General features: G+C 47.4%; 3 protein-coding genes and 1 long non-coding RNA gene across 7 annotated transcripts in view; 2 read left to right on the top strand and 2 right to left on the bottom strand.

Moving 5' to 3' along the window:
• The window catches only part of TEKT5 (tektin 5), a 45832-nt gene extending 44862 nt beyond the window's left edge, over window positions 1-970 (bottom strand). For 2 of the 3 annotated variants that reach the window (XM_016159670.2, XM_036225703.1), the window contains exon 1: window positions 773-970. The gene's annotated coding sequence lies outside the window, so the exon portion shown is untranslated. Of the gene's footprint in view, window positions 1-732 lie in introns of all 3 variants that reach the window. The other variant, XM_016159671.2, reaches the window with a different exon arrangement.
• Window positions 849-17238, top strand: NUBP1 (nucleotide binding protein 1). Its single transcript, XM_016159672.2, has 11 exons — window positions 849-887; window positions 966-1070; window positions 3171-3304; window positions 8771-8839; window positions 10675-10707; window positions 11292-11382; window positions 12041-12195; window positions 14351-14461; window positions 14720-14822; window positions 16097-16180; window positions 16957-17238. Exons 1-11 carry the CDS (start codon window positions 869-871, stop codon window positions 17013-17015), a joined length of 963 nt encoding a protein of 320 aa, XP_016015158.1. The 5' UTR covers window positions 849-868; the 3' UTR covers window positions 17016-17238.
• TVP23A (trans-golgi network vesicle protein 23 homolog A) overlaps window positions 17126-26618 on the bottom strand; it is a 24036-nt gene continuing 14543 nt past the window's right edge. The window contains exons 3-9 of one of the 2 annotated variants that reach the window (XM_016159673.2): window positions 21881-21955; window positions 21313-21457; window positions 20616-20705; window positions 20296-20424; window positions 18827-18955; window positions 18091-18150; window positions 17126-17351 (exon numbers count right to left, since the gene is read on the bottom strand). In XM_016159673.2, the coding sequence (XP_016015159.2) occupies window positions 18091-18150; window positions 18827-18955; window positions 20296-20424; window positions 20616-20705; window positions 21313-21457; window positions 21881-21955 (628 nt within the window). In that variant the 3' untranslated portion in view covers window positions 17126-17351. The remainder of the gene's footprint in view (window positions 17352-18090; window positions 18151-18826; window positions 18956-20295; window positions 20425-20615; window positions 20706-21312; window positions 21458-21880; window positions 21956-26618) is intronic. The other variant, XM_016159674.2, reaches the window with a different exon arrangement.
• LOC118606580 lies at window positions 21452-23165 on the top strand. Its single transcript, XR_004952537.1, has 2 exons — window positions 21452-22223; window positions 22406-23165. It is a non-coding gene; the product is annotated as an uncharacterized LOC118606580 (long non-coding RNA).

Genomic DNA, 26618 nt, shown 5'->3' with positions numbered 1-26618 from the left:
CACTGGTAAAGTCATCTGCTTCAAAGAGCCCTGCCATCCCTAAATGAAAGTGGCCTTGCCACAAACAATCCACTTTTTGCTAGTATAAATATCTTCCTTGTCCTGCTCCTGTCTATAAATCTTTCATTTTATACAGCTCCTCAGATCTCCTTTCTGTCTGCTAAATGGGATGATTCGTGAATCATTGAATAAAATCAATAAACTCTTTAAAATTTATTCAGTTGAATTGTTTTTTTAATACCAACAATGAGATCGATGGGCATTATGTGCTCCCTACTGTGATACAAGTTTTGCACTTTACACATGTGCTGCTGAAAACCCTCAGCCTGAATCTAATCATGAATGGGTAACCAAAGAAATCAAGATTATGGTGTATTCTATACAGCAATTGGCCTGAACTATTCAAACTTATCAATGTCTCAAAAGACAAGGGTGAAAGTAACTGGGGAGATTGTGACATCTGTTCTAGATTGTCAATGCAAAGTGCGACTCTGAACTGCATCCAATAGGGGTGAGGGTGTCTGTGGGTCCTATTTGGGACAATTGAGTAAATTTGATTATAAAGCGTATGTTGGCTAATAATTTTGCAACAAAGTTAGATTTCTCCGGTATCAAAATGGTACGTAGGTCGTGCATGATAACGCCTTTGTTCCTTGGGGATACAGGCTTAAGTATTTATGATATCTGCATCACTTTCAAACGTGACAGAAACGAGAACACTCAAGTACCTACACAAGGTTCGCGCGTGCGCACAGCTCTCTCCGAGACTTACTTCTCGAGGCAGGAGGGTCAGATTTGGTGCCACGAGGCGGAAATACGCAACGGGGGGTTCCGGTGACCGCGTAGTTCCGGCGACTAAGTCGGCAAAATGGAGGAGGTACCTCACGGTGAGCTCGTGGAGGGGGTGTGGGTGGCGGGGCTGAAAGGACAGGAGCTACTCTAACTGTGATATTTTCTCTGCGCAGACTGTCCCGGGACCGGCAGCGCCCAGGCAGGCCGAGGGGCCGCATGTCAAGGGTGCCCCAACCAGCGGTTATGCGCTTCTGGAGCTGGTGCGACTCCTGACCCGGGTGAGCAAGGAACAAGCCCTGAACGGGAAGTGAAAGCCTTTGGCCCGGAAGAGGCGGGGCGGAGGGGAAGGTGGGCGGGGCTTGAAGGATGAGTGACTGCGGCGAGTCGAGGAGGCCAATTAGGAGAGGCGGGCCCAGAGGGGGCGGGGCGTGGTAAAATATGCCCGGAGAGGGGCGGGACTTGAATGAGTGACAGGGGTGGGGGCCAGAGGGGCAGAGCCCTTAAAGGGCTAGGAACTAAGTGGCGGGATCTGGACAGAGCCTGAAGGATCAGTGATTAAAGTGAAGTCAAAAGGGATCTCCAGAGGGACGGGGCATGGGAGCAAGTCGGCTGGGTTGAGAGGTGAGGCCAGAGGTTCGAGTGCAGTAACACACTGGTCGGCAGGAGGCCACCAGCAAAGGGAAAAGGGTATAAACTTTGAAGTCTGGGAGTTTGGGTTTGAATCCTGGCTCCGTCAGCTACTTTCGTTGGACAGAATTTTCTTCCTTTTGAGAAGCGATTCATTCATTTAACAGCGATGTGTGATCATGGACTAGGCGCAGTTCCCTGTGCTAGGGATACAATTGTGAAAGACAGATGTGGTCCCTGCTCTAGAGGGTGTTAGTTTAATAGGAGAGACCCACAATAAACAAGTAAGCAAGCAAATGAATCTTCACTGCCATAAGTAAAATGAGGGACAAATTAGAGGATGGGAGGATTCTAAGAACCTACTAAAAGGTTAAAAAGCAGGAGGCTGGGAGGGGAATCTTGAAGTTCAAAGAGAGACTTGGATTTGATTCTTGGAGCCTGCAGTGTCACCTTGAGCAAGAGTCTTAACTTTTCTGAGTCTCTGTTTCCTCATCAATAAAGGGGAGAAAAATAGTTACTTCCGTGTCATTTGAAGGATTTGAAATAAGGTGAAATAGTGAAAGCACCACAAATGTATAATAAGTGATAGTCATCAGTGACAGGTACTTATCAAGTGCCTGCCATTTTGTCAGGATTTCTCAACCTCTGTTGACATTTGGAGCTGGATAATTCTGTGTGGTGGCGGGGCGGGGGCTGCTGTACTGAGCATCATTGGACATTTAGTAGCATCCCTGACTTCTACCCACTACATGCCAGGAGCACCCCTTCCTTGTACAAACCAAAAATGCCCTCAGACATCACCAAATGTCCCTGGCAGATTTTGTCCCCAGGTTAGGACTCATGGCCACGGTCATGCACTGCATAACGATGTTTCAGTGATGGACTGCAGATATGACAGTGGTCCCATAAGATTATCAGGGAGCTAAAAAATTCCCATTGCCTAGTGTCGTAGCTGTTCTGACTTTATAGCACAAAGCATTACTCACAGGTTTGTGGTGACACACAAACCTATTGTGCTGCCAGTCATATAAAAGTACAGCACAATTACATACAGTATAATACTTGATAATAAATGACTGTTACTGGTTTAAGTATTTACTACTGTATATTATACTTTTCATTATTTTAGAGTATACCTTTTCTACTTAGAAAAACAAGTTTGCTGTAAACAGTGTGTCGTGTTACACAGGCAGCAAGCAGCCTCATACATCTCGTGTTTATCTCTTGATTACATCGTCTTCTCTTGTGCTTGAATTAATCTCGTGATGTTTCAAACAGTAACATGCCATACAGGCCTGTAACCTAGGAGCAGTAGGCTGTACCATTCGGACTAGGTGTGTGGTAGGTGACATCATCTAGGTTTGTGTAAGTGCACTGTATGATATTCACAAGACGAAATTACCTAACATCATATTTCTCAAAATGTATCCCTGTCATTAAGTGGTACATGACTTTATGTGCAAAGCTCTGTTTTGGAGCTGGGAATAAAGTGGTGAACATGACAGTCCCACCCCCGTGGAACTTATATTCTGGTATGGGGAGACAGATATGTAAAGCAATAAATAAGAACATGTCAGATGTGATAATAGCCTTATTTTCTTTGTAGCACTTATTATCACCTTTGACTAGGTGGTATTTCACACATGATCCCTTGAAATAGCCCCAAGGACTTAACTCCTTCTAGCCCACTGAAAGAATGACTTTTGGGATTTAGTCAGGGACATCACCACCTGAATTGCTTTTTTTTGCAGCTATAGAGGAAATCAAAGAGAAAATGAAGACCGTGAAGCACAAGATCTTGGTGTTGTCTGGAAAAGGCGGTGTTGGGAAAAGCACCTTCAGCGCCCACCTTGCTCATGCCCTAGCAGAGGATGAAAACACACAGGTGGGACCTTGGGGAAAACTGGGACAGGCTCCTGTCTGAGGGTTCATGATGGCTCATAGAGAAATGACTCCTTAGACCAAGTTGAATTAGACTCTTTGAATCTAGATCCTTGCACAGAGGAGGAAGCACGTAGCAGTCAAGTAGTGAAATAAAGTATTTCATTGGATTCTCTAGCTATGAAAATGGATAGGTGCACCTTTCTCTTAGCATACTGACTATTTATTATGTTAAGTTCAGACTTCTTTCTCTTTATCAACCCCTTTCTGCCTTTTTCTACGCCAGGGGTCTTACAAACTATAGCTCATAGCCAAACCAGCCTGTCTCCTGTCTTTTTATGCCTTGTGAGCTAAGAATGATTTTTGCACTTATAAATGGTTGCTTTTAAGTTGTCACATAAGTACCTGCATAGTATCCTTAATTTTGCTCACAAAGCCTAACATGTTTTTTTTATTTGTCCCTTGATGAAAACACTTGTTGTCCCCTGGACTAGGCCACTCACTTCTTCCAAGGTACACAGATGAGCAGGAAAACTCAAAGTACCCAGTGCTGCTCTCTGGTCTCAGCTTTAATAAAAGACGTGAGAAGGTAAAGAAGACTCTACCAAAAAAAAAAGGTCAAATGGAAATATGCAATATGTGATTTTTAAAGTACATTGGGTTATTCAGTGGGATCCATGATAATTTTGTTTGGACCTCAGCGAGTGATCCCATTATTCAGTGTGATTATCATTTCATACCACATAAAATCATGACTACTGGAGGTTTCAGATTTTTTTTGGTGGTGTTGTTTTTAACACACAGTACATTCCACCTCTTTGTTTTTTCCAAAATGAACTTTTGCTCAACATTCCCATTAAAAAAAAATATATATATATATACACACATATCAGAATTGCTACAGTGGCAAGGGTGAACCCAACTCAGAACCCAACTGCCCAGCACATTGACCCCTGAAATGAGAGATCTCGCTGAGGACTTGTGTGTTGGTGCTGCGTGTGCTCTGGGTTAGAGAGCCTGCTAGTCAATTTGAGTTGCAAACTCAATGCCGTTTTTCCCATCAGCACTACTGGGGGCATGCAGAAGGGTTCTCTAATGTAGAAACAATTTTATATTATTCACGGTAAAAGCCATTCCTTACCATTTCAGTTCGTTCCATGGTCTTTGTGTGTGCCTTCTTTCGTGCACTGATTTATTTCTGAAAATGAGTTTTCTTTTTATGCACCGTGAATATTGAAAGCTATTTTCGTATATGAGGGCTAACACTTTCACTTTAAGTTTCTTTCCTAACTCATTGACAAATAGCCCTCCACTTTTATTTGACTTTTTTTTTTTTTAAAGATAGTGTTGAAGGGGACTGTAGAGGTATGTTTAATATTGAAATTTCAAACACATATTGCCTCTTATATTTTAAAACTCTAAAACCTGGATAAATTTCAGTATTTTCTACTTGTATGAGATAACTCATTCTACCTGCATGTGAAATAGCACCCTAAAATCTTAATATGATAAAGATTTTATTTCCTCTACACACACAAAACTACAGCCAGCTACAGCGGGCAGGGGTGATCAAGCCCACCATACTTACATACCCTCAGTACACACACACACACACACACACACACACACACACACACACACACAGCCCGAGACACCTTGCCAGTATCCACAAACTCCAGGATTAGATTAAGAAATCAGAGTTTGCTTCAGTTGATAGCAAACTCTATATATAAAACCTAGATGGTAAATATTTTAGACTTCGCAGGCCTGACAGTTTCTGTAGCAACTATTTGGGTCTGCCCTGTAAACCACAGCCATGTTCTAATAAAACTTTGTCACTGAAATTTAAATTTTATATAATTTTTCACATCGTGAAATAAAAGTATTCTCTTGATTTTTATTTTCCCAACTCTCTGAAAATATAATAACCATTTTCAATTTGTGGGCTGTACAAAAACAGGTGGCAGGCTGGATTTGGTCCCCAGGTTGCAGTTTTCTGGCCCCATGTTTGGTTTGTAACACCAGCATCACCAGGGCTAGCTGGAGAAGGGCATTTCGGGAAGATTGGAACCTTGGGCAAGCCACAGCCTTCTTGGGACAGTGGAGAGGCTGGACTAGGTGATCTACAAAGCTCAGTGTTCGTTCACTAGGGCTCTGAATTCTCATTCCTCATTTCTCTTCCGATCATTTTATAACACATGGAGCCGCTCTCACTGGCCTACGTGGCTGATGCAGGCCTCTCTGGAATCTGGTATCCACCATCCAAGATGTGGTCTAGGGATTTCAGGAAAGGGAGAGATGACCGAGGGGACACCTGGGCTTGGAGAAGGGGCCCTCTAGACTGGGATGGTGACTGATGAATGTGGGGTGGTGGGCGGAAGCAGAGGCGCAGAAGTGGGACCACAGGGCAGGCAAGCTGGGGACTGCCCGAGTGAAGGGGGCCAAGGATGAGGCCGAGGCGGACCGTGGAGGCTTTGGACGACCTGGTCAGACATCTGGACAGGAAAGAGGCATGATTCAGGCATTGCTTTAGGAGCATCGCTGTGACAGCTCGCCAGGTGTGTGGTTGAGTACTGTGAGAGGGTGATGGTAAGCCAGCCAGGAGGTGGTGTTCATTCTCCCTGAGGGGCCACAGGTTCAGACTAGAGCAGTGGCTGGAGAAGACGGCAGGGAACAAATGAGGGCAATGTCGGGGAGATAGAGGCAGCAAGGCGTCTCAGTTCGGGAAGACGAGGGAGGTGCCAGAACTCTACTTGAGTACTAGGGGCGGGGTGGCAGGCGAAGTCTAGCGTGGTGGCCAAGGAGTTGGGCTGCAGAGGTCCACGTCCCAGCTCCACCCACACCACTGCTGTAACCTTGGGTGGGTTACAGGCTCTCTCTGCTTCGCTCTTCTCATCTATAAAACGGGACTCCAGACTGAGTAAGATAATTCCTGTAAATATAAAGTACTTAACATGGTGGCTGACATGTAGTAAGTGCTCAATAAATGTCCTTGATAGCAATCATCATTATTACTGGAATATTTAGCTGGAATATGGAGGGGCGATGACATTTCTGCTTTGTGACAATGAGTTTGTAGCCTGCCCAGAGTACAGTGCTGCGCGGGTTCAAAATATACTTACTTGCCGGTTCTGTTAGTCAACAATCACTTGCTGTTCGAGTCAGATTTGTACTGGCCAGTTGGCTGGCCAAGAAATCTGTTTTCTCAGATTATCCAGATGACCCAGAATAATTGTCACCTTTAGAGCTATCGGAGATCTCTGGAGATGGGCTTTAACCAGGCCAGTTGCAAGTAACCACTTGTGAATAGACAGCTGTTTACAAATAATTGTGTTTGGAAGTCCCCACTGCACACGTGTCTAGACTTTGCAGTATGCTGAAGGAAAGCACACCGTCTAGTGTGGAAATATGGCTGAATGCGTGGGCTCTCTTTATGCAAAAAATGTCAGCACTCAGGAGAGCATGTTTCCCCTTGCAAACGTACTGATGGCTGAATACTTGTCTCCAAAAGCTGCACAGAGTCGGCCCATAGTAGATGCTCAATGTATCTCATTGATTATAGTCAAGTCGCACACATCTTCCCAGGACAGTGGGAAGCTCCCTGTCCCTTTTCTGCCTGCTGTCTGGCAAAGCTCAGGACAAACTCTGAGTGAGGTTGTTCATGTTAGCCCTCAAGATAGGCAGGTGTCTGACAGCTCATTTACAAAGGGCCTTGAATCAAGGAGGCAGCAGAATTGGGAAACACCCCTGACTAGTCACGAGCAGGCTGGGAAATGCATGAGTTGTGGTAAAGGGAGGCGGAGGAGCTTGAGCCATGAGACATCAAAGAAGCCCATGCCATCTTGCCACCACAAAAGTCACCAGTTCCCATAAATTACCAGCTTATCTTCTTGCCTTGTGATCTGAGGTGAAGTCTATCCTTAAAAGATCCCCGCGAGGTAGTTCAGGGCAATAGACTTGTTAGGCCTGTCTCTGGACCTTAGAGACTGTAGAGCTGGGCAGGAGAGGTGTGGTAAGGCCTCCTCTTGCCATCAGGCTTCTAGCACCTTCCACAGAGTCCGTGGTGAGGATTAATGCAGGCACGTTTCTCCCAGCTAGGGTTCTATGGCTTAAGCTGAGCAGAAAATGAATTGGACAGATATTGGGGATAGTGACGGTTTCAAGAGGAAGTCTGGAAGGGACAGGACACAGCGCCACTCTGGAGATCTGGATAGCAGGAACGTGTCCCAGCCTTTTTGGGTACCGCCACGAGAGTGAGTGCATGTAATCTGTTTCTTGCATCCTTGCATCTCATTTCCCTCAAGATTCGCCCCCTTGTGGGGAGAGTAATGCCTCAAAAGGAAACTGATTAAATTGTTCCCCAAAAAAGAACTCGGAGACCCGGCTAGAGATTTGAGAGTATTAACGAAAGTCTCTGTTAGGGGTATAGTGATGGCGTAATTTTCTAAATTGTGAGGCTCCGATGTAAAATGTCTGTCTTAACACACATATCGGTCCCCAAGAGTCTAGATCAAGGCGGCCAAGAAGTCAGGTTGTCAAGTTGTGTCTTTCTGTTGCACTCCTCGCAGTGTCCAGCAGGGGGCATGCGAGGCCAACGGCTGGTCTACTGTGTGATCTGCTTTCCTGAGAGTGACTCCATGCGAGGAAGTAGGTTGGGGTTTGTTGAGAGGCTTGAGGAGGGAAGCGAGAAGCGAATTTGGGGCAAGTTGAAAAGTTACCCCGAGGCGCTGCACTTTGGATCAAAGACATGAGAGCTTTCAAGATGAATACAGCGGGCTCCTCAGCAGGCTCCCGAAGGCCATCTCAGACCTCAGCTATCACACGGGGGACCAGGGTGTTTGGGGCGAGGGAGTCATCCCAGGGTGCTCTTACCGCTAGCAATGAGCTTTGCTAGATTTCCTTCTTATTTTCAGTTTGTTTTCTGGAAGATGACCCTAAGCGATCACTGACCATCAGGATCACAGAGGAGTGGGGCATGGTCAGCTGGAGGGTCCACTCCCATCCTCACCAGGCCCCATGGGGTGCTGGAAAGATGACCCACGTTTATGTCCCAGCTCTGCCCTTTGCTCATTGAACAAGTCACCGGGCCCCTCTGAACCTCAGTTTCCTCTTCTGCAAAGCAGAGATAGTCATACCCACCCCAAGCACATGGTAAGGGCCAAGTAAACAGTATGAAATCCTGAATTTCCAATGACCTGACACCCAGGCCCATGAGATCACCCTCGAGCCAGGCCAGACTTGGGGCAGGGGTGTCGATGTACTTTCCCAAGTTCTCTCTAGGTGTCTCGGGCTGTGTCTCATGGCCAGAAAGAGATATGTTGTAACTCTGCTTGGTCTACACTGGACCCCATTTCTGTCTGGCTTCTCCCCTCCCTCCTTTTCCTCGGACCCTGTACCCATCCCAGCTGTACGTATCTGGAGGATTGTGTGCTCGGTTATGTCACTGTTCCGGTCTCTTCTTGTTCCCCAGGTTGCTCTTCTAGACATTGACATATGCGGGCCATCAATTCCCAAGATAATGGGGTTAGAAGGAGAACAGGTAAGAGCTGCGTGATAAATCGCAGGAAAGCGGCCTCTTAGGGCAAACGCAGTGCCAAACTACTGAGCCTGAACAAACGGGTCAGCAGAGCCCATGCTTCTTACACGTGGACGGGAGGAAACCGGGTAAACGTCCGCTAGTCCATCAGTCCATTTTAACAATAGCCGTGAATTCGAGGGGCGGGATTCTCTAAAGTTCATCCCGACCATTTGAGAAGTGTTGGTTTCGATGCCTTCCCAGAGGGGAAGGGAAACAACAAGTGAAATGCAGAAGTTAGACAAGGAAACTTAGCTCTGACTGGGAAAACTAGAGGAGGGCCGGCTGGGGTTTCGGCCCCTGGATGCGAGGGTATGTTCCTGCCCTGTGGTCATCGCTGGGGAACTGAGACTGCGAAGCGGGCAAGTGACGTGGGCCTGGGGCATGGCCACAGCAGGCTTTGCAGGTTCTGGTCTCTCCCTTCTGAGCAGCAAGAAGCAGGCCAAGGAAGGGTTCCTCCAGGCGTGGCGCATTGAAGCTGGCCTGGAGGACGAGGCCGTTCCAGGGGCGTCAAGACTGGTTCAAGATTGGCACTGTACCCTAGTGCCAGGACTATATTCTGGGTGCTGGGGTATAGCGGAGAACAAGGCACTTGTGGGAAGGGACAGATGATAGATAATAAAAAGCTTTGTTACACATGCCCACGCTACATTTATTTACTTGTAAGTTATATACATAGACTACTTACTGTACCAGTATGTAAAGTCCAGAATTTTAAATGGTGAAAAATAAAACAGAATTTCCACTATTTTATTCTCCTACACTATTCAGTCTTCTTGTTTACCCCTTCTTCTAAGACCAGTGACTTAAAGAACGAAGATAAGTAGGAATGAACGGGGTTGTTTAAGAGAGACCTCAAAGCCAGTCACAAAGGGCCATGTATTATGTGATTGCATTTCTGTGCGATGACTGGAGCGGGCACATCTGTAGAGGCAGAGAGTAGGTCCATGGTCACCTAGTACTGGAAGGAAATGCAGGGATTGGGGGCGACAATTAAGAGGTGCGGGGTGTCTTCTTGGAGTAATGAAAATGTCCTGAAAGTGATTACGATGATGAATATATAATTATGTGACTATTCTGAATTGCATCGTACACTTTAAGTAGGTGAATTGTGTGATATGTGAGTTATATCTTAGTAGGGCTATTTTTAAAACTAAGACTTCATTAAGAAAAATAGACTTTCTCTTTTGGCTCCTACATTGCTCCAATTTCTAAGATAGATGCGTAATTGAGAGTTGCTTAGGTCGTAGCTTCTTAACAAAGGGGTGATGCCGAGATTAACCCTGGCTATCAATGAACTGAAGGAAAGAGCCTGAACCTTGAAGTAGCCCCTGGGAGCTTCCTGTTGACACCGCCCCCCCCCACCCCCGTTCTTGCCCCCTGGGGACAGCAGGTCAGCTCAGGCCACTGACAGGGCAGGTGCTGTATCACCTGGCTCATTTTTAGAGGCAACCTCACTGCTCCACCACGACCTGCATTTTCTCAACAACTCCCAGCCAGCATCAATCACTCTTTGAAAGTACCTCAGACCCCAAATGATATTCGACCTCTGGTAACTTCAGTTCCCTGACTAGATGTCTGAGTAGAGTTTCCACATAACCCGACTCGGGGGAGGTGATTGCATTACAGCTTCCGTCCCCCCTTCCCCCGCAGTTCACTCCCGATTAAGCACGTAGTGGTAGCATCGTAGGCGATGAACTGTGGAAGATAAAACTGCCTTCTTACTGCATAAAACTTGCGCATGAAGTGTGACCAGGGGGCAGAATTTGCCAATGAATCTCGATGCCCGTGTTTCGCAGGTTCACCAGAGCGGCTCAGGCTGGTCTCCTGTGGTGAGTCTTCACCTCTCTGCCTTATTCCCAAGGGGGCGCGTTATGGGCCACATGCGCATGACGGATGTGGGGAGAGGGGGGCACTGTTCTCAACGCACCTGTTTGTCAGTCAACAGATACTTATCGCGGCACTTTTCTAGGCACAGGGAATACAGTGAAGGCCAGGGCCTGGCAAACCGTTTCTGCGAAGGGTCGACAGTAACAGTCCGCGGTTTGTGGGCCATACACTCTCCGCCATTGTAGCTTGAAAATAGTAATATGTGAATGAATGACTATGGATTTATTCCAATAAAACTTTATGTACAAAAACAGATAGCAGGCCATATTAGCCCTGGTGGCCACAGTTTGCCAACCCAGGTTAAGACAGTTAAGAAGATGATACTCATTTGTTTCAGCCAAGTTGGCTGTCACTGCAGCTTACGGCCGTGTGGTACTTCTTTCTGTCCCCTCAATATGGTAACCTTTTTTTTTTTTCTTCCAAAAACGATATGATGATGCAAAGAGTGAGTATGCTCATAGATCACGTGGTCATCTTGTCCCAGAAATGGCTTTCAGTAAAATGTGTCTTGCCTCATCCTCACCAGTTCCTCGAAGACAACCTGGGGGTGATGTCGGTGGGTTTCTTGCTCAGCAGTCCCGATGACGCCGTTATCTGGAGGGGACCAAAGAAAAATGGTTTGCCACTCTGCTTTCTTCCCTTTATCGCGTCCTTCCAAGGGCAGGGCTGCTCTGAGTTTCCTCTGCATCCTGGACTGTCAAGATGGCCACAGTCACCCTGCGGGGTGGGCTCTGTAGGGCAGTTTTTAGGCCTCTCTCTCGCCACCTGTTTCTTCACTGGTTGAAGGCAGCTAGTAAGAATATCAGTTTTTGTTTCACAAATATTAATATCTACTATGGGTTTTTCTCTCCCAAAAACCTACACAATCCTGAAATTATTCATATTGGGTTTTGTAGTGGCTTATCTCTCTTGGAGAGAAAAGTGTGTGAGATGACGTCAGTACCAGTCTGACTGGGCACCGAGGCCTTAGATGACAGTGCAGAAGTGTCAGTTAGGGCAAGGCTCCTCACACTTGGCACTACTGACATTTTGGACCAGATGATTCTTTGTTAGGGGAGGGGTGGGCCGCGCTCTGCTGCAGGGGCACCCCTGGCCTGTGTGGGCTAGATGCCAGGAGGACTCCCATCGTCGTCATGGTGACCAGAAACGTCTCCAGGCGATGCCGAACACCCCTGATTTGGAGCATAGACCAAATGTACATAAAGATTACAAACTATGCTTCTTCAGGAGGCCTAGGAAAAGGGAAGAGACGTCAGTGTGGATTCTTCTTCTCAGGCATGATCAAGCAGTTCCTCCGCGACGTGGATTGGGGGGAGGTAGACTACCTCATCGTGGATACCCCGCCCGGGACCTCGGACGAGCACCTCTCGGCCGTCCAGTACCTGGCCGCGGCACACATCGACGGGGCGGTGATCATCACCACCCCGCAGGTGAGCGAGTGCCCGCATGGAGCTGGGTCCAAACCACACGGCGTGGGGCCGTTTCTTCCTCACAGGGCTGAGACCCTGGGCTCAGAGCAGATCCCCAGAACACATGCTCTGAAACAGACACTGGTTGGATCTGCGGACACCTTGTTTATCTTTGGTCCAGACATTTTTGGTTAACGGTTGGGGTTGTTTTGGGTCCAATAGCGGTTCAGAATCACCTTTTTCATTTCCCTTCACAAAGCCAATGAGACTGTTGGTACCGTGATCATTCAGACTGTCCCTCATGGTCACCTCATCCTCACCGTGGTCACCCATTCTCGCCATGCCCACATGAGTGGAAAGAGCATAGCAGGCCCCCCAATCTGCAGTGCTCCTTCCATTTGCATTTCAGAGTAATTAAGGAAGTCTCCACAGACCCAGCCTGGGGCGTAGATGGGGATTTCGGGATAAGCCCTTCTCTGGCCCTTGAGAGCATCTTCTGTGCCAGTCACAAGGAGGCCATAACACGGGGCCTCGGTGGACCCAAACTCAGTAACCTGGCAACTATGCGGCCAGATCTGAGACATGCTTTGGTGTTACTGCCATCGATCTTAAGGGATCCCAAGCAACCGGCAGGTGACTCTCTTCAGTTATACCTCTCTTCACAATATTCTTCTCCCCGTAAGAAGCACAATGTAAAGGGGATTTATTTATCTTAGTCTGTCTCTGAACCAGTCAGTACGACCCCTCATCCTTCCTTCACCCTCACTGAGGACCTACTATGTGCAGGCCCTGGGCTGGGCACCAGGGCCGTGAAACAGACCGGGCCTCCCTCCCGGCTCATGCACGTCACTGAAGACCCCCGGTGCTGCAGACACGAGCACACGCTTGACGCCGTGTGACGGGCGCCGCAGGCTGCATGCAGGTGCCTCGCGTGGGGCGTGGCGTGACAGGATTCATGTCTGTCGCCTCCCTCTGGTGCCCTGTGCAGGGAGATGTCGAGGGTGTGTGGAAGAGCAGGACCGCACGTAGTTGGCTGGAGGCACAGGGCACCTGGCTGGGGTGTGGCTGTGGGAGATAGATTTGTCCTTGGGAGTGTTTTCTATTGAATTTTTAAAAAGTGGCTGTGACTCACTCTAGACCCGCAGGACTATCAAAAATAGATCCCAACGAAATCACCTAAAAGGAAAAGGAAAACTAGTTGGAATGTACCACTCGGGATCTTGATGGTGGGGAATGTTTTTTGTGTGTGGAAGCAAGGGGCATATGGGAAGTCTCTGTACTTTCCACTCGATTTTGCCGTGAGCATAAAACTGCTCTAAAAACAAACCCTTTAGAAACAACGACAAAAAATGTTGCTGGCACAAAGATAGCTTCTCTGATACCGCATTTGTTGTGAAAGGAAACACGGCTCCTCCTAGGCATGACTCCACTGTACTTGACAACAGGAAGCTGGGACGCACTCGACTGCAATAATGTTAGGCGGGAAGGAGAGAGGGTACCAAGCAGTGATTACAGCCCTCACTCCGTCAAGTGCGCGTTCAGATCGGCATTGACTTTGAAGCTGTCCAAAGGTGGCAATATTCCTGTTTCTCTCTGTCCATAAAGTTGTTTGTGTTCATGATCATCTAGACCAGAGGTTAGCAAACTTTTTCTGTAAGGGCCCGGATAGTGCCTATTTTAGGCTTTAGGGATCATACAGTCTCCGTCATCGCCACTCACCTGCACCATTGTCGGGTGAAAGCTACCAGAGACAACATATAAAGGAACGAGCTGTGTTCTAGAAGCACTTTATAGAAATAGGCGGGCAACCAGGTATGGCCCGCAGGCCTTAAGTGACCGTCCCCTGACCTAGAAAACAGTGTACACTTTGGCTCAGCATAGCATGTTGACAAGAAAGCAGACATCGAGGTATGTTAAAAGTCTCTTCTATAGATTGATTGGACATTTGCTATGTGGCTGTTCAGGTTTATTCTGACACCCAGAACAGGGAGGGCTTAGCACGTGGTCGGCACTAAATAATTAACTTACTGCATAGATGGCACACACCTCTAGGGCTTTATGACAGTAAATCCTCGGGCGCATCAGGCCCCCCCTCCCCCCCCACCCCCTCAACCACTCAGACCTTCTCTTTCTTGTACTTTGACTTTGAAACAACTGGTCTTTTGAACCTCGCTAGGAAGTGTCGCTCCAGGATGTCCGGAAAGAAATCAGCTTCTGCCACAAGGTGAAGCTGCCCATCATCGGGGTGGTGGAGAACATGAGCGGCTTCATCTGCCCGAAGTGCAAGGTGAGCTTGTCACCCGACCAACCCCTTCTTCCGCGGGGGAGGAGCTAAGAGGAACGGTTCTCTGCGAAACTGGTTCCCCGGCATTTCTAGAAGTGGGATCAAGATTAAAACCTCCTATGGCTGATTTAATGAAAATTCTTTTGGTAGCATTTCACACTCAAAATAGAGATTTTTTTTTTTTTAAGTTTCTTTAAAATGCCCATTCTCGTGATTCTGAAACAAAGTCACGATTCTTCCCCCATTTCATGTGCCTCACAGAAAGAGTCTCAGATATTCCCGCCAACGACAGGGGGTGCGGAAGTCATGTGCCAGAATCTGAAGATCCCTCTGCTCGGCAAAGTGCCTCTGGATCCACGCATAGGTGGGCGAGTCCAAACTCTAAACGCCTCTATCCCGTCATCAAGTGGGGCCTCCCGGCTCAGCCCGGATCTCAGGGCGGAGGGGCGCCTGTGTTGGTCAGGGAGATGCCAGGGTGCAGGGCAGGTACTAGGAAAGGAACAAAGTGGCCCTTGGGAGACTGCGCTGGGACCTGTACCTCCCAGACCTAGTCCAGCTACCCTGGACTCAGCGGCTTCCGCGGCTGCTTCCACCACGTTCCCACGGGAGCGCCCCCTTCGCCAACCCCCTCTCCGGGCGCCTTCCCTCGCTCTCGCTCGGGTTTCCGTGTCCCACAGGGCAGTGCATTAGGGGAGTCGAGGAAACAAGAGTTCCACGATTGGCCTCGCCAGGGTCCACCGAAGGCTGGGGAGCAGCTGTGGGTGGTGGACCCGCTGAGCCTGCTTCTCCGGCAGCGCTTGGCACCTGGGGAGCGGGGTGGGGAAGCCTACCGCGGGGTCTACCCAGGGTGAGAGGTGGGTGGAGCAGACGGAGGAGGTGAGACCACCACCCACCCACTAGGGCAGGCCGCCTGCCTCCTGCTCACCTGGATGCTGAGTTGACATGTGGTCCTAGAGGTGGCCTTCGCGTCCATAGTAGGGCACTGGAGTGGACAGTCTTGGGAAAGACTAACAGATGGATCAATACCAATGTGAAATGAATGACCAAGATGAAGTTATGGAAAAAGCTATGGGCAGAATACGTGTACTATATGCTCCTGTTCATTCTTTTGTTTTTTAACTGTATGAGTATGTGTGTGGGTATATATGCCACATCTCTATACTTGTATCATTTCTAGAACGACATCTGAAACACTGGTAGTCTCTTTCGGACTCACCTTTCAGGGCATAACCTTTTGTATTCCATGCTTTTTTACCATTATCTTTTTACTCAATAGAACTAATTAATCTTTTTAAATGCAGGTTCCTGGGCCCAGCCAGCAGTGCCAAATCCGTTCTTTGTGGGGCCCTGGAGCCTGCGTTTGCCACACACCACTCAGATGATTCATAGGCACACACACCAAAGACCACTGACCAGGCGAGGGTCAGAGCCACGTCGAAATGCTAGCCAGGGTCCCTGCTGGATGGAGGGGAGGCAGATGAGGTCCTCTGAGACCCCCGACACTCTTTCTTGGCTTTGTTCTTCATTATGAGAGGAGTGGGCTCAGGATCATAATGTCACAGGCACGGAAAGGGCTCCAAGGTCATGTTGCCACTGGTTTCTTCAGGGATTTAATCTTCTTTCATTTGTTTCTGGAAGGTAAGAGTTGCGATGAAGGACGGTCGTTTTTGATTGATGCACCGGATTCCCCTGCCACATTAGCCTACAGAAGTATAATTCAAAGTAAGTGTCGATATGAGTCTTGTGAATTCAGTTGGCCGTGGGGCCAGGAAGTAACATAAATGAGCAAAGTGGGCTGGGGTGTGATAAGGTCTGATTTAGGATCATAAATGGTCACTGCCATGCAGCCTCGGCTGGGGACAGTAGGGTAGTTGGGTCTAGGATAATGTGGAGAGTGTCCCCCTCAGCCCAGGAAGCTGGGAGTCTATCTTCTAGTCATCAATGTTGTGAACATTATTTAAAACTCATAGTTTAGAAGACACAGTGAGCGTGAATTTTATGGCATAGGAAATACATCTCGGTAAAGCCGTAAATTGAAAATTGATTAAGGAAAAAAAAAAAGCCAAGTAAGTTAAACCAAACCCACGTGCATGTGCAGACCTGCTTCCGCCAGTGGGCGGCCATCGGAGGCCTTGAGTTGACCACGGAGGTGTCAGTAGTTAAAGCTCTAGAGTCTCGGTTTGTGCCAGGTTCTTTTTGTGTAGTGACGTGGCATCAGGGGTACATGACATCATTCCCAGGCTTCCTGATCTGTAGTGTGGTCCAATGAAAAGCCTCCCGCTGGTGGCTGTAACCGCGGAGGGGCACTGTGGTATTCAGGTCACTTTGAAGATACAGGACGTCAACAGAAATGGGGTTGGTTGGTTTGTTTGTTCGTTTTGAATTAAGCCTCCCGGGGGTTCCACCCCTGACTAAAAGCGCCCTGGCCCGAACAGGGCAGAGTTGCCTGAGAAACTGAGAGCCGTCCATGCTTCTCTGCCCTCTATCTTGTTTTCCAGGAATCCAAGAGTTTTGTAATCTCCATCAGCCAAAGGAAGAGAACCTCATTAGTTCCTGAAACCAGGGAACATTGTGGACGCAAGCGGCGTGTCTAGTGAAACCTGCCCAGATCGGGGACAAGGCAGGGGTCCCAGGCAGAGAGGGACCAGACTCTGGTGTGGTGTGAAGTCACTTTTTCAGAGACACTTTAATTAAGATGTGTACACATTTCTTTAGAACATATGTAAAGGGCATTCTTTACGAATGTGCTGTTTTAAATTAAAAATGTCTCCTCAAACCTCTCCCTGAGGCCTGCTTCACTGAAAAATGCCAAGTCTGTGGGTTGTGGAATTCTCTGCTAGAAGGTCGAGTACAGAACCTCTTGTTTCAGCCACTGCTGCTTCTGAAGATAAGCCTAAAAAGGAAACAAAGGATGGAAATGCAGCCGCACTGAGAAATACACACGTATGCTTTTAAGTAGCATAGTCCACAGTTATTCCTCAGATTGAGGAAAAACTAAAATAGGAAGAGAGCCTCATGCGAGGGCTTGTTCTGAGGGCAAGCATACGATGCACGCCAGAAAAGCCCTTAAATCACCCACGTAAGGAGGATTGGGAGTCTGTGTCTACACCCTGTATAGTCATATGTATACACTATCCAGGAACTTCCAGTGTCCGATAAGATAATCTACAGGTTTTTTATTACATATAAAGGAAAGACAGATGTAAACTCTAGAATTCGCCGCATTGCCGTGAGATGCTCACTCTGGTGAGATGCTTACTCTGCGTGAGAGGTGCACAGGAACTGAGACAGCTGAGGGAAGGGTAAGCTGTTCTTATCTTACTCCGGCACGTAAGTGGAAGGGCAGGCAAATCCCCTTGTTCTCTCCCTCCCGTTCTCTCATTTCCCTCCCCTCTCCCCTACATGCCAGCGCATATGGTCAAATTTGCACATGTCCAGAGGAAGGTGGGACCCCTCTCATGGGCGATGAGGCCACAAAGCTCTGGGGATACCCAGTGCTGGTTCCTGCCTGACTCTGCACCTGGCTACTCGGGGCACAGGGGGAAGCCCGCCCAGACCACAGGCACAGCTGAGCCTGGGAGAGCTGCACTTCCCACACGTCTCCAGACCCCCACTGTGATCCCGCCTCTTACCTAACACTTGTGGATCTCCAGCCCCTCAAGGTGAGGCTTCTGAAAGTCACTCGGGCAGGCCTGCAAGAGGAAAGCCAACCATGACTTTGATCCCCACCTGTGCGTGACGATTCTGCTGATTCAAGGCAGGAGCAAACCCACAATGTGCTGAGAGCCTGCACAGCCGGTCGCTCAGCGTCTCAGCATACGGCAGCACCGTTCAAACGTAAGATGGTTCAAACCATTTCAGGATGCGCCTGGTCAAATCTAAAAGATGTGTTTCTCACTTCTAGAAATACATGTGAAGTTAAAAAAAGTTATTTGTGGTTCTTCTTAAAATTAACAATGGTAATCTCAAAATAAACACTGTATGATTCTACTTACGTGAGGTCCCCAGAGCTGTCAAATGCATTGGATAGGTAGTTGCCCAATAGGCAGGTGGTTGCCAGGGGCTGGGGGATGGGGAATGGGGAATTACTATTTAATGGGTCCAGAGTTTCAGTTTGGGAAGGTGGGCGGTGGTGGTGATTGCCTAGAGGGAATGTACTAGATGCCACTGAACTGTACACTTAAAAATCATTAAAATGGTAATGATTTTTTATCATTATGTTGTGTGTGTTTTAGTATAATTTAAAAAACTAACAGTGGCAGCCTGGCTGATACGGAAAACATTAAAAACTGCAGTTGTCAATAGTCCTCCTTACTTGAGTGTCTGTCTAGAGGGCTGAGGTCCAGGAGATAGACTTCAGTAACTTACCGTCTGGAACACCGTCTGGGACAGGAACCTGGCTGTGACTTTGCTGATGTCACTCTCACCTCCCATCTTACAAAGGATGTAGCCATACAGGTTAGCAGCTTGGAGGGAAATCCCAGCTATCACGAGGGCCTGGGCTCAGAGAAAGCAAAGGTAAGTTTTCTAAGAGCATATTTTGAAATGTTCCTCCCAAACCAAGTAGTCATGACTCTGGCCTACACCTAACAGTCATAGTCAACCTTTAATGAACACTAACAAATACTCATGGACACCTTTTAATCATCAACAACCTGAGAAGTCGGTGCCATTATAATCATCGCATTTTGCAGGGTGGAATTTGAAGCCCGCCCAGAGAAACTGAAGTTGACCAGGGTCACAGAGTTAATGTGTGGTAGCATCAGAATCTAAACTTCGGAGTCCGTGCATTTAACTACACTGCTGCTTATACTGGCTATGGATATTTTGTTTTCTCATTGAATGAACCAGATCATGGCAATGAAATATGGTGACCCTGAAATAAAACTTCAGAACTCTGAGGCTAGCCTATTCCAATTTAGAAAGAGGCTAGCTTATTCCTATTTAGAAAGGGTTTCCTGTCTAGCCATGCCACCCTGAGCAAGCCCGATTCTGTCTGATCTCAGAAGCTAAGCGGGGTCAGGTCTGGTTAGTACTTGGATGGGAGACCACCTAGGGAGACCAGGTGCTGTAGGCGTAAAAAATAAAAAGTAAGGGGATTGTAAGCTGACAAGGTCCTTGCAATCTGTAAGGTCAACTAAGGGTTGCCTTGCCTAAAAAAAAAAAAAAAAAAAAAAAATACAAATAATAAAAAAATAAATAAAATTGGGTTATCTTAAAAAAAAAAGAGTTTCCTGTCCAAGGTAGGATGTTGTATGCTTTTTCTACAAACTCCTCTCTCGGCAGCATTTTTCATGTGTTCCAAAAAGTGGAAACTACCAAATGTCCACCAACAGATAGGGATAAATAAATGTGGCATGTCCATACAATGGAATATTACTCAGCCGTAGAAAGGAAAGAAGTACTGATATATGCCACAACACAGATGAACTTTGAAAATAAGTTAAGCAGAGTGAAAGAAGCCTGACACAAAATAGCACATATCGTAGGATTGCATTTATAGGAAATGTCCAGAATAGGCAAATCTGTAAAAACAGAAAGATGAGAGGGTGACGGGCTTGAGGAACAAGGAAACGGGGGAGGTGGTGATGGCTAAAGGGTACAGGGTGTCTTTTTGGGCTGATGGAAATGTCCTAAAATTGATTGTGGTGATGGCGGCATCCCTGTGAATGTTCTAGAAGGCGACCGAATTGTATACAATGGGTGAGCTGTATGCTATGTGAATTAATAAAGCTATTTCAATCAATCTATCAATAATAAATAACAAAAACCTACTCCGGCAGCCTCTGGTTCTGTACAGATGTCAACGCAATGTCAGGGTCAAAGTGTCGCCTTACCAGCCACTTTAGCTTCAAGGAAAATAAGGTGCTGAAGAAGAACACAATCCAAATCATCGGGCAAATGATGAGGCCAAGCCAGAAGATGCGGGCTTCGGCTTCTGTGGCAGCGAAATGATTTGCAGAGACCTGTTTGTGGGAAAGTGACTCACGCTATCATTTTCGTTTATTTACCACGTGCTTTTGCTATGGGCCGGAGCACCGGCAGCAATGGGCTTTGTGCGGGGCGGGCTTCAGATCTGCGCAAAGCCCAGAAGGAACCCACGGAAACATCCCACAGCCATTTTCCCTGTTCTGGTTTGACTCGTAATGGAGAATACCTTTCTGGCTTCAAAAATCCAGTGGCTTTTCCCATCTTCATCGATCTGGTTCCACCAGCGGAGGCCCACCATGAGCCTTCCGGTTACATTCTGAGGAAAGCAGACAACATGACTCACAACACACCCCAGATAAGGAGATGGTCCTCACCTTTTTATTGGGGAATAAAAGTCACCAATTCAGGTTAAACTTGTGCTGGGAGCAGAGAAGAGAGGGATTGAACTGCAGTGGTTTCCAAATCAGTTTTTGAGGCTTCTAATTTTTAACTAAGCTTACCTCGAAAAGTGACAGATGCCCCCCCACTCAAAAAAAATATATGTGTGTGCGTGTGCGCGTGTGCGTGTGCGCGTGTGTGTGTGCGCGTGTGTGTACACGTATATTCATGTTATATAGAATATTTAAATATACAGTATATGTAAATTTAAAAAATCTAAAGTCATGTGGAATTGTCACCCTCACATGGTACATATTCGCAACCATGACAGTGATACCCACAAGCCATTTATTTATTCAGCGCTAAACAGTGTATTTTTTCCTCTAATTTTAAGGGACTCTGGCTCAGTACTCTTCAGTGCGTATCAGCAGTTTCAACCAGAGCACCTCTTGGCCCCGATCGGCCACATGCATCGGGACAGTCGCCATCTGGAGGCGCGGCCCATGTGTTTTGGGGGCCATAGCATCCCAGGTGAGGGTCCTTACCTTCACAGACCAGAAGTCAAAGGACAGAAGGAGAAGCACGGTGACAAAACAGCCCACGAAACTCCTGCTGAACCAGTCACAGCACACGTAGGTGACGATGGCACTCACTCGGAAAAACAGGTGGAAAAAGGCGGCCAAAGGGTGCCTGGAAAAGAACCCAGAAGACCCTCACTCCGAGGGGCCACGTGGGCAGTTTCTGAGCTCACTTCACGTTCCGCCCAGAGCATTTCAGGTCGCGGCTCCAAGGAAGGCACTAAATTCGAGAGGCTCATTATTATATCAGCCTTTTGTTTTCTCCCTCTCGAAGAATCCCGTACTTTCCCCTCATTTGACTCCAAATATCACTTGCCCTCTTTGAAACCGGGTCATCTTTGAAGTGAAACGTGACAGCAATCGCTGCCTTCCCACCTAGCGGTGACAGTGATCAGTTCCCTAAAGGTAAAGGTTGGGTTATCCCCAGTAACAGAGCAGCGATCCACGTGCAACCCACGGGTGCTGTCTTGTGTTGTCGGGGAATGCGCGTTCCTGGACGCGAGGAAATGAGCAAGACACGAGGGACGGGCGTAACCTGTCGTTGCTCCTCCCGAGCGGCACTTGACTGATGACACTGAATCCAGGGGAAGATGGTTTTGGATTGCTGTGCCTGCAGGCATAAAAGGAGAGAGAGAGCCACGGGGAATGTGGTCATCCTGTACCAGGCAGGTGACAGCATTGGGGGACATGGGCCAGGTAGAAGACACTTATGGCTTTCTATTTCTTTCTTCGGAACTCACTTTCGATAGAGCACAGGTGGAGAAAAAAAATCAGAATCAAGAAAGCAACAGTGCGAACCCGATGACGGTGGCATTTAAAGCGCCACCCCAGTGCGAGGAAGGAAGGGGAGGGACAAGGAAGACCGCCCTTGAGGACAGGTGACTGTACCCTACAAACCTCCCTTAGTACAGCGAGATATGGTATTTTCACAAGAAGCCAGAAATCCAAACTTGCAATGGGGAATTGGATTTTGGGGGAGGTGGGATGGGGGTGGGGAGGGGATTGGATTTTTCAGTGATAGTGACTATATTAATAAAATACTGTGTTTTGCCCTGGCCAGTGAGCCACCAGCTTGCAACATCTGGTGATCAGAGGCGGCCAGCAGACCTGCAGGGGAATGAGCCTCCTGGTTCTTCTCAAGAAGGTGCATGGTCAGAATAAGCAAACTAGGGGCTCCTATAGAATCGTGCAGTTTTAGACCCCCAAGGGAACGTGACCTAAGGTCCAGAAGCAGAATTTATAGTGACTTCTTCATGTACTCCTGATGCTCAAAAGAAGGAAGGGGCCACACCCAAACACCAGCATTTCGCCAGAAGAACGCTTCTGATCTGCACCTTTCAAAGATGCTAAGCTTTCCTGGTGTCCCGGATGAAAAGCCGGCCTGGGATTTAAGAATTAAACGCGATCGCATAGAACTTCTAAATCTGGAGTGTTCCAGAAGATAAGACTCAGGAGTCTCTTAAACCCTTTTTGCCTTAGATCTCATTGAGGATCTTTCAAGAAACAGCCTTCATACAGATTTGCCCTTTCACGCTGAATGAAGATCAGTGAGTCCTCTTGCCGTGACTGAAAGTTCTCCGAGGGCGGAAACCATGTCTTAGATGATTTTATTCCCCCAGCAGTGCCTGGCATTGAAGATTCTTGGTCGGTGTTTGTTATGCCAAACCTCATAACGGAATTCATTGAGGACGACTGGGACATTCGTTCTTTTTTGTAGAACAATACAGACTTAAAAGATGGAAGAGAGATCAAAGTATGCAGTGATCCAGGGTAAAACCTGGAAGTTAATGCATTTGAATAAATTCTCTACTCTCTGCTTCTTTTCTGTTTTGGGGCTGTGGTTTCCTGAAATATAATGCAGAAAACATTCCAGTTGTTGGGAAGTCCTGCTTAGTTGGGTACCAGTGAACTGACTGTAACTCGTAATGGAAGGTATTATTATTAGCCCAAAGCAAGTAAAAAAGGATGCCTGTTTCATTTCAAATATTGCTTTAATCCTGCTTTATGCAGGTCACTCTCTGGGCAACGGTCCACAAGCTCATTCAGGTCCCCTCTGGACTTTGCCCAACCTTTGCCCCCAGCTAACACTAATGTGGTCTCAGCAGTTTTCTAGTTTCGAAGGCCATGGCTTAAGCCTGGCATGGGGTCCCCTTCCCTGCCATGGGGTCCTCCATCCTTTCAGTGTTCTCTCCTGCCACCTCTGCAACCACAGAGCACCCGCATGCATGATGGCCACCTCTACCTCTCAATGCCACTGGCTCCCAACTGCTCCCTCCCATGTCCCCACCCGGTGGCCCCGTAAGAGGCAGCAGTACAGAAGTACCTGCTGCCAGGGTTCTGATCCTGGCTCCAACCTCTGAGTGGCTCCAAGGGCTTCCCTAAGCTACATGACCTCCAGATGCCTCAGTCTCCACTTCCGTACAATGGGAATGCCAACAACAGCCACCTCCTGGGATATTAAAAAGACTGAGTGAAGGCGGCACGCACGAAGTGCCTGAAACACAGACCGTGCTCAGAAATCGTGAGCTGCTATTATCTCAGCCTTCAGAGTCACTCGAAACTGTTCGGCCTCCCAGGAGCCACACGGGAAAATTTCCCCTCTGACCACAACTTTCTCTCACTCTCCGGGGGGTGGGAGAGCAGACATGTCACCTCAGAGATCCCCCAAGACTCTAGATCTCTCTCTCTCTCTCACCCACCCCCTCCTCCTTCATTCCTCAACTTTAACGTGGAGCATCTTCCAGTCGGGAGCCAACGCTCTCCCTCCACTTGGCCAGGCAGAAGCCTGTCACCTCCAGGAGAGAGGAGGGAATGACAGATGGTGAAAAAGGGAAATGAGGCTATTTAATCAAACTGCTGTCAAGGTGGGGAGAGTCTTAATGGCCTTTTGTTTAACTCCATTTTCAAAGTTCTGGGTCCCGGGACACCTATTGTCTGTCTTTCCCTTTGGAGGGAAATACAGACGGTTCTCAACCCAGAATTAGCATGGAATGTCGCCCAAAGAGGCCTTAAATGTGCATAGGCTATTCCTGTCCCAAGACACATGGCTTCAGATTTGGAGTAAGGCCTGGGCATGAATTTTACAAAAGAAAAGCACTGCTATATACTGCATCCACAAACCCTAGCCTGAGGGCCACATCTGGCCCACTTCCTACTCTATAAATAAAGTTTTATTGGAATACAACCATGCTCACTCTTTGGCTGGCCTGCAAAGCCAAAAAAAAAATTTATCCAGATAGTGTGCCAACCCCTGCTCCACAGGTGTTGGCACAGTTTGGTGATGAAATCAGGCTCCATTGAAAACAAACCAAAATGGAACACACTGCTTTTAAAGGCTCTTCTCCCTGCACCCCCCCCTTCCCCTCCCCTGCCCCCTCCAAAAACTCTGCTTTCAAAAGCTGCAGGGTAGAAGCTGCCTTCTGGTGGAACCAATGGATTATGCTAGAAGTCAGAGTAGTGTTATCTTGGGATTGTTGAGGGGCCAGTGACTGATTGAGAAAGCGCATAAGGAGACTTCTGGGTGCTGGAGATGCTCCGTATCTTGGTCTCACGTGTGCACATGTAAAATTTATCACACTGTACACTTTAGATTGGTGCTCTTTTATACCCCAATAAGAAAAAATTCTGATTGAAGCCGCTGATCAAAAGAAAAATCTTCGCAAGTCACCCTAAAAATTCTACATGTGATACAATCCGGCAATTGCACTCCTCAGTATTTACCCAAATGAAAACTTAGGTCCACACGCAGATGTTTAAGCACCTTTATTTACAATTGCCCAAAGCTGGAAGCCACTAAGATGTCGTTCAGAAGGCGAATGGGTAAACAGTGGTACAACTACACAATGGAATATTATTGAGGGCTAAAGAGAAATGAGTTAGCAAGCCATGAGAAGACATGGAGGAAACTTAGATGCACATAAAAAAGTGAAAGAAGCCAATCTGAAAAGCCTACATACTGTATGATTCCAACTCCATCACATTCTGGAAACGACTAAACTATGCAGACAGTGAAAAGGTCAGTGGTTACCAGAAGTTGGGGTGGGGGGGCGGAGGACGGATGGGTGGGACACAGTCGATGTTTAGGGCAGTGAGACTAGTCTATATGATACTGTAATGGTGGCCACATGCCATTTTACACTCGTCAAAACCTAAAGAATGTACAACGCCAAGAGTCAAACCCTGATGGAAACTGTGGACTTTAGTTAATAATAATGTACTGGTTCATCTGGCAGTTATGCAAAACGTTAAACACAGGGGGAAATTCGAGGTGGGAGAGGCTTATGGGAACTCTGCGTTTTTGATCCATTCATTTTTCTGTAAACCTAAAACCACTCAAAAAATGGACACAGGTCGAGGGTGAGGATGCTCTGTCTAGACAGAGGGCATAATAAGATCGGGGAACAGGCACACATATCCCCTTCGCTACAAACTTCTAAGGTAGGTTTGATTTGTATGTGGAGGGGAAGAGTAGGGAAGGTTGATTTAATCCTAAATTCAGCTGTACTGTAATAGTATCTTTAAGACTTGCCCTTTATTTGTTTAAACTACTTTGAAAACTGCATTCTGATTTTTTTTAAGAGTGTCTTCAGCTTGAATTGTTCCTCAAACATCCTTTTTAAAGTTCTCCATCATCTTTCAGACAGCCCAAAAAGCTTTCTGCTTTTCTCTGTGGTCAAAGTCTGAGGAAAGACAGTAGCTTCTCTCCTTGGTTTACTTTGACACTTAAAAAAAAAAAAGCATCTGTGATGATGTCTAGAATTTGCTTCAAAATAACGTGGAGGCGAGAAGTGGATGGGTAAAGATGAAACAGGTTGGTCATGTGCTGGTCACAACTGAAGCTGGTCAACGGGAACACTGGGTTCATTCATTGTTCTCTGTACTTTTATGTAAATTTGAATTAAAAAGTAGCAAATAAATCATTAGAGGCGGCCTCAACGTTGCATTGAGGCAAGACGTCTTTCAGAATAAATCAAGCCCACAAGTTGATAATTCTGGGGGCCATCTGTGGTTAAAAACGAAAAAAAAATTCAGACCTAAAAATCCCCAGTTGAGTAATTGGCCATTACAGTTGGATGCGTGATGAAAATTCCAGAAAGCAGGTCCTTTTTTCCGGGCTTACCAGTCCCTCTGCAAAAAAAAGGGCCACCTGACTATCACCCCAGCCCCCACCTGGACAGTGGGTACAGTGAAAACCAGAGAGCCTAGATCCACATTTGTACCCCACCCTTGCTGCGTACACAGCCCTGGACAAGCTACGAAACTGAGTAGCCTCG

The sequence above is a fragment of the Rousettus aegyptiacus genome, unplaced genomic scaffold (assembly GCF_014176215.1).
Source record: "Rousettus aegyptiacus isolate mRouAeg1 unplaced genomic scaffold, mRouAeg1.p scaffold_m13_p_8, whole genome shotgun sequence".
Lineage (NCBI taxonomy): Eukaryota > Metazoa > Chordata > Mammalia > Chiroptera > Pteropodidae > Rousettus > Rousettus aegyptiacus.
This window is presented reverse-complemented; position numbering and strand designations above follow the sequence as displayed.